At 44.1% G+C, this 7,696-nt stretch overlaps 1 protein-coding gene across 1 annotated transcript in view; it reads left to right on the forward strand.

The window, feature by feature from the left end:
- THBS1 (thrombospondin 1) overlaps positions 1–7,696 on the forward strand; it is a gene marked incomplete at its 3' end in the record, with an annotated part of 14,511 nt that overhangs the window by 2,304 nt on the left and 4,511 nt on the right. Inside the window, exons 4-15 of the mRNA XM_010134733.1 lie at positions 74–270; positions 460–585; positions 2,093–2,186; positions 2,505–2,678; positions 3,018–3,194; positions 3,491–3,664; positions 3,817–3,944; positions 4,061–4,213; positions 4,717–4,935; positions 5,502–5,609; positions 5,985–6,144; positions 6,554–6,672. Of these exons, the coding sequence (XP_010133035.1) occupies positions 74–270; positions 460–585; positions 2,093–2,186; positions 2,505–2,678; positions 3,018–3,194; positions 3,491–3,664; positions 3,817–3,944; positions 4,061–4,213; positions 4,717–4,935; positions 5,502–5,609; positions 5,985–6,144; positions 6,554–6,672 (1,829 nt within the window). The remainder of the gene's footprint in view (positions 1–73; positions 271–459; positions 586–2,092; positions 2,187–2,504; positions 2,679–3,017; positions 3,195–3,490; positions 3,665–3,816; positions 3,945–4,060; positions 4,214–4,716; positions 4,936–5,501; positions 5,610–5,984; positions 6,145–6,553; positions 6,673–7,696) is intronic.

The following is a 7,696-nucleotide window of genomic DNA, read 5'->3' on the forward strand; positions in this document are numbered from 1 at the left end:
AGGTGTTACTCTGGAATGATAGCTGCACGTGGTAAACACTGCGTTTGCTTTATGTGCGTTTTTTATCTCCTAGCCACTAGTGCCATCATTACTCTGGACAACCCCATCAATGGTTCCAGCCCAGCTATCCGCACGAATTACATCGGCCATAAAACAAAGGACATCCAAGCGGTCTGTGGTTTTTCCTGCGATGAACTAACAAACATGTTTGTGGAACTGCAAGGGCTCCGGTCCATGGTTACCACACTCCAAGACAGAGTTCGCAAAGTGGTGAGTGTTGGTTAAATGCATGGTTGGTACCTTTCATCTAACTGGCACTTAGTGAATTAGGCATAACCTGTCCTGGGAGAGCCTGGATAAGCAGTAGTAACTGTACCCTGACTCTTGCAGAAGAGGGTGTTTTCTGTATTAACGTCTGAATGTCGTTCTGCTTCTCTCCCCTGCTGTCCCCCCACCAAGACTGAAGAAAATGAACTCATTGCCAAAGTGGTCCAGATAACTCCTGGAGTATGCATTCATAATGGAATCTTGCACAAAAATAAAGAAGAGTGGACTATTGACAGCTGCACGGAATGTACCTGCCAGGTGAGATTCCTCACATTCATAAATCCTTTGTCTATAAACTCACGAGTTGAAGTTAACGGGTATTTCTAAATGGCGTTCTTTGTTAGAAAGAGACAATCCTACACAGAACCGGGCAGGCTGCAGTAGCCACGGAATGACTCGGTGTATTCCACCCTGCTGTATCTCTGGGCTAAAGGCAGCTTTCAGGCAGTGTTACAATAGCAGTATTCTAGAAAATTCAACAAAACGTCAAGCTGTTACTGCACTTCTCGTGCCTTAACTTGGGGAATACCTCTATTTAAGTCCACAAGAAAACTAAGTCAGCATCAACAGAACAGATTTAGAGTGCTGTTAGCTTTGCACCCTGGAATATTTTAAATCCACCTTCTGTCCTCACTGAACCTCCTGCTGACTCAGTAGGAAAAGACATTCTAGTACTTGGTAAAGGCTCTTAACAAACTTGGGGGTTTTTCATTTAGCAACTGCTTCTAGCTGTGTGCTATTAGCTGTTAGAGATTATATGGAACGGCAATCCCTTCCAGATTTCAGTTCGGCTGTCTAAATCCCGGGATCACCAGGGATTTATGCTTTGTGTTCTGCTTCCGTGGAATGCTGTAAAAGTACACCAAAAAGGCCAGTTTCAGAGCTTCTTCAAACTGTTTGCGTGCTCCCTTTAAGTATACCTTAGCAAAAGCGTCTTGCAGTGCCAGTCTACCAAGGCGTGGGTTAACTAGCCTGCTGCCGTTTAGAAACTAAACGCTGAGTACTGGCACATGTGCAGTCCAAGGCATCGCACCAAGTTCTGCATCTGCTTCTATAGGTCTCTACATCTTTTGTCTTGTAGTCAGCAAATGACACTGACTTCTGCATTCACCTCTTTCCTACCAGCCCTCTTACTCGGCGTCAGCTGTAATTCCCTCAATGTAGTCATTTGCTTGGGGAGGTTAAAATAGTAATCCTGAGAGCACGCTTCCGACCAAGCCACTACCTTCTAGAAGCTAAACTATAGGCTGCCCTTTAGCTCTTGTTGAGATTGGAGGTGGGTGTTCTTACCCTGGCTGTTTGGCTTAAAGATCAAAGACCTCTAAGTATAAGTTATAGATTTCATGGCTCTTGAGCAGAGTCCACTAAACTTATTTTATCTTCACCATATAATCAGCTAAAATCTATATTAACTGAAAAGAAAGTTTGCTTCTCATTCTTGTTTCACTCCCTTGAAGTCTGACCTTGTACTTTGGGTATCACGGGATAGTTTTTCACTCTAGCCAGCATCTGGTAGCTACTCTTGATCAACTTCTGCAAAACCAAAATACTACTGCTCTTGACTGAAAAATAATGGGTGAGAAAATGAGAATGAGACGGAGTTTGACTAAAACTATCTGGGATTACCCTTGGGTTGTATTAGCTCTAAATAACAAGGGTCTCTGCTTTAGATGTGCTATTGCAGCTTTAAGCGTGGCAGAAAAGATCCACTGCAGACATTGCTTATATTGCACTCGCTCATTCCAATTCTCACAATGCTTTACAGAACTCTGCCACTATATGCCGGAAAGTGTCCTGTCCTCTCATGCCTTGTTCCAATGCCACTGTACCTGACGGGGAGTGCTGCCCGCGATGCTGGCGTAAGTACCTGAGACCTTCACACTTCTACAGCAGTTGGCTTCATCTAGCTAGACACATGCTGCTCTTAAAGTATACCACAACTGGTTGTAGCACCTTGCACCACTGGAGAGCTCTGAGGTGGATCACTTCAGTGATGCATGTGAGCACTGTAAACATCTGAGGTCACAGTCTTCATCTTGTACAAGAAAGGAAGATGCATGTGGCTTTTGAGGGCAGTTGTCTCCTCCCGTGGAGAGAGGGGTGAGAGAAAAGCCTATGGAAAAAACATGTACCTGGAGTCTTATTCAGAGCTATAACAGAGCTGTATCCCCCTGCAGCTAGCGACTACGCAGATGATGGATGGTCTCCTTGGTCTGAATGGACTTCCTGTTCTGTGACCTGTGGGAATGGTATTCAGCAGAGAGGGCGGTCCTGTGACAGTCTCAATAACCGCTGTGAAGGGTCGTCTGTACAGACTCGGACCTGCCACCTGCAGGAGTGCGATAAGAGATGTAAGTACTTAATCTACTCACAAACACAGGCTGCTTTTATTGGCTTAATGCTGACAGCAAAGATCACCACATAGCTCTGCCCCTGGGATGGAGCATTAATCGGGTAAAGGGGAGCAGATAGTTAATACAGTGAATAGGCACATCTGGGTACTGTCACCAGGGACAGAGTCTGAGGCCAGTTTAGGTATGCAGCTTCTCTAGCGACAAAACCACGTGATCTGTGACAGTGCTGAGGCTTTCCAATAAATCTGGAGTCTCTGGTACAGGCTATGGCCTAGGAGCTGTGCAGCTGAATGTTCTTCAGACACTCTCTTAATAACAGACATCTCTCTTTTGCAGTTAAACAGGATGGTGGCTGGAGTCACTGGTCACCGTGGTCATCATGTTCTGTCACTTGTGGCACGGGCATCATCACCAGAATTCGCCTCTGCAACTCTCCAGTACCGCAGCTGAACGGCAAACCCTGTGAGGGTGAGGCAAGAGAAAACAAATCCTGCCAGAAAGATCCTTGCCCAAGTAAGTGTCCAGGGGGTAACTACTACTTGGTAGCATGAATAGTGAACTTCCTGAGTAGTTGCTTTATAATTTAGTTCCGGTAATCTTCTCTCCTTAAACATAGCGGTGGGCTCGGTAGAACCTCACAGGTTAGTTTCGTGTGAAACTCTACTGTTTTCTGTGGCTTTTCCATGGAGTCCATCAGTACTGTCATTTATCTGAACACATCTGAAGTGCTCTCACTACAGAAGCCATAGTCGGGTAGAAACTAGTTGTACCACTGAATTTAAAGCCTTCTATCTTCTATCTACTTTTAGTTAATGGCAACTGGGGACCATGGTCTCCGTGGGATGCTTGCACAGTGACATGTGGAGGAGGACTGCAAAAACGTAGCCGTCTCTGCAATAATCCTGAGCCGCAGTATGGTGGGAAGACTTGCGTAGGTGAAGCTAGAGGGACTCAGGTCTGCAACAAACAGGACTGTCCAATCGGTGAGTATCCATTTTCCCACAAACATCTGAAGGTTGTGGACAATCTTGAAAATACTGATTAAAAATTTTGACATAAGTCTGTAAAACACATCCAATACTGTAGCAGCATGGTAAGAGTCCCTCATCTTAACGCTTTCCCATCTGTTTCTCAGATGGGTGTCTGTCCAATCCCTGCTTTGCGGGGACTACATGTACCAGCTCCCCTGACGGTTCCTGGAAGTGTGGTGCCTGTCCTGCTGGCTACCATGGTGATGGTGTCCACTGCCAGGATATTGATGAGGTAAGACTAGAGTTTGCCCCGTGAAAGGGAGTGAAAGAAAATGGGAAGGGAGAATAAAATATATTATTATTATTGTGCTAACTGTTGTTCTCCTCGATCTCAATCTCATATTTCAGTGCAAAGAGGTTCCTGATGCCTGCTTCGTCTTCAACGGACAGCACAGGTGCGAGAATACTGAACCTGGGTACAACTGTCTGCCTTGTCCACCCCGTTTCACTGGGACGCAGCCGTTTGGTCGCAGTGTTGAGGATGCCATGGCTAACAAACAGGTATTGCCAAGTCGAGAACTGTTCCGGGTTATGAAATCTCACTAAGTTTCCAAACAACAGAAAGCACCTATGCATTTCAGGGAAGAAGGACTCGGTACATTTAATAAAACACCATCCTCTGATTCAGAACAGGAGGAACATTAAGCAGTTTCTACTGGAGTTCAAAATGAGTTGTAAAAATCACTGTCCTCCTCAGCCATAGGGGATCCAGATGTCATAGATAATTTTAAAGAAATTTAATAATATTATTAATAATTTTCACTTATGATCCAACAATATGTGCCTTAAAGATATTTTAATGCTTGGTTCCATTAAATAAGGTTTGAACAAGCAAAATAATTAGTGCTAAGACTGCTCCTGGAGTTAGGCAGTATAAGAAGGGAGTGTTTGAGGCTTTTTTTTTCTGATCAAAACAAGTGTGTATCCTGCATGTTTTATTTAAACCTCTGGTGGAAAATGAGGGATAAAATATTTCTAGTGGATTTAATTTCTGTGTCTTCTAGGTCTGCAAGCCACGTAATCCATGCACAGATGGAACACACGACTGCAACAAGAACGCCAAATGCAATTACCTTGGCCACTTCAGTGACCCCATGTATCGCTGCGAATGTAAACCAGGCTATGCTGGCAACGGCATCATCTGTGGAGAAGACACTGACCTGGATGGATGGCCAAACGAGAACCTTGTTTGTGTTGCCAATGCCACTTACCACTGTAAAAAAGTAAGATTATCCTGTTTTCCCATCTACCATTCTTCAAGTCTGTCTATCAGAAATACAGAAAATATGTTATGTTTGAGGTTTAACGCAAGTCTCTATCTAGTTAGAGCTATTAAACCATCCTCTCTGCAAATAAAACTGGTAAAATACCCCCTGTGTAGGGATCCCGTTGTCAAGGCAATGCTAGGAGGCTCTTGCCATTGCTTTAGATATTCCTGCAATAGGGGAAAAAATGAAGCCTGACACAATTATAAGTGTTTCTAACAAGTCTTGTAGGAAGACTCTAACTTAGGCTATACCTGTATCAGCTTCGCTCTGATAGATACCTGTCTCCAGGGGAAGAAAAAGATTGTAAGATTCTCAAAAGCAGCCAAGCCTATGATTTGAACTGTGGCTTTCTAAGAATTGTCCTCACAGTAATGACTAGCTAAAACTGAGAGAATTACAGTAAGTTAACACCTGCCTGCCTGAGGTAGCATGATTTTGCGTAATGGTTAGATCTTACCTGCTAAAGTCCCTATTGTAGTCATGCCAGGAGTAAACACATCCGTGTCCTTCCTCCTTCCTAGGATAACTGCCCCAACCTACCCAACTCTGGGCAGGAAGACTATGATAAGGATGGGATTGGTGATGCCTGTGACAATGATGACGACGATGATGGTATTCCGGATGACCGGGTAAGGCAACACAAAGAACAGCCTTGGAGAACAGCTCTCCCATTCCCCTTCCTAAGGCTGGGGTCTAGCTTCTGACCTTAATCTTCAGAGGACCATAGGAAATTGCTGGCACTGACAGCTACCTAAAGACCTTTAGATATGCCTAACTATGCAGACAAACCTTCTGCAGCTGGCTGAGCTTTGGAAGCAAATCTTCATTTTTATTCAGTCATTCCTACACTCACACAAGTAGTGGGGTGTGTTGGGATAGAAGCATTCCAGTTTTAACTGCTGCCCTGCCTTTCACTTCTCCTTTCATATAGCGGTACAAGCAGAATCTGGTTAAAGCTTTAACTTGACTCTTTTTAAAGCCTGACTTCTTTCTTGCTCTTGCAGGACAACTGTCCGTTCATCTACAACCCACAGCAGTACGACTATGACAGAGATGATGTTGGTGACCGCTGTGACAACTGCCCCTACAATCACAACCCTGATCAAATCGATACTGACAACAACGGAGAAGGAGATGCGTGTGCCGTGGATATTGATGGAGATGGTAGGTGGCCTCTAATCGCTCCTTTAGATGGTTTTCTGATCACAGATTGATCAAATGTATCCAGTGTACCATTGATTTTCTTTCTATCAGAATTTCATCCCTGAACTTATAACAGTTCTCCTGGTGGTTTCAGGACGTTAACTGTTCCTTCAGTACTCTCTGAATTTCTTAATGGAAATTCTCTTTGAAATACACGTATTTTGGCACAATTAAATATTCTAGCACTGCTCCCACAGGCAGGAGGAACAGAAGTGTGTGGCAGGCCTAGTGATGAATCGAGCTTCAAAGCTTTCAAGTGCTGCTCAAAATGCTTTCAAAAACATATCGGGAAGCACAGAGTGGCTTTATAGAGTCCGTTGCAGCATTTAGATGTCTGATGTTCATTCATGAACTCTCCTTAATTTTGCAGGGGTCCTTAATGAACTGGACAACTGTCAATATGTCTACAATGTAGACCAGAGGGATACAGACTTGGATGGCGTTGGCGATCAGTGTGATAACTGTCCAATGGAGCACAATCCTGACCAGGTAGGGGATTTGCACTATGAGAATTAGATAGAAGGCTGGTATGGTAAAAAAATATAGTATGTTGTATATTGTAGAAAATATTTCCTGCAAAGTATAGCTTAAATTTGACTTGTCACAAAGAATCCTTACTAATTTGCCAAGCGGTGGCTTTATCAAATAACATACGTGCCCTCACAGTCCAAACAGTTGCTAGGCATTTTCTGGAAGTAGCTCTCATGAAGCTCTGTGAGGCTGCTGCAGGGACTGGTCTCCTAGATATTTCCTAGGCTTGTCAGCTGTGGTGATTCTCATAGTGAGGATGTGAAATTCCTGGGAGCACTGTATGAACTCTAGGTAGGTGGGAACTACCCTCTTCAAAGCCTGTAGTGCTGGGTTCACTTAGACACAAAGTCGGTCTTTAATCTTTGTCCTTAAGTTCAGGACAGCTGCATTTCAAAAGATAACTTTTGAAACCAGTAAGTCGAAGGCAGCACAAGTTGCTTTCCTGTAAGGAAGAGGCACATTCTCACACTTCAAATTCCCCCTCCTAAAAGTTTAGGGGGACCCAGCCTCTCACACGACATACCGGTTCAAAAACATTTGAAGGCAGAAGCAGATAAAGCCTGCGCCATCCTGTCAGCTCCAAGGCTGTGAGTTTGATAGCTTCAGGGACATAACTGGAATGTTTGAAGGCTTAGAAAAGCTATTGCGAAGCAGAGGAGCCCAGTGCAGTATGGTCGTGTAGCAGCGCTCTTCGAGGGATTTAAACAGACAATATAGGATTTCTTAAGGCTTTGTCACTTGCTTTACTACTTCCCCACCTGGAGTAGAAAGTGCCTGAAGATCCTTTCAGGCAACGTTTCTCTTAACACTTTGAAATCTTAATTCAAGACTCTAATGGTTTTTCAAACACTTCTAACACTTTTTCCAACCAAGTTCTAGAAGTGGAGATGCTAGATTTGAAACAGCAGAACTAGTGGCTATTCAAACTGTGGGTACACTCTTTCTCTACACCAACACCCGGGTCATACACCCGAGTGCTCAA

The sequence above is a fragment of the Buceros rhinoceros genome, unplaced genomic scaffold, assembly GCF_000710305.1.
Source record: "Buceros rhinoceros silvestris isolate BGI_N320 unplaced genomic scaffold, ASM71030v1 scaffold26084, whole genome shotgun sequence".
Classification (NCBI taxonomy): domain Eukaryota; kingdom Metazoa; phylum Chordata; class Aves; order Bucerotiformes; family Bucerotidae; genus Buceros; species Buceros rhinoceros.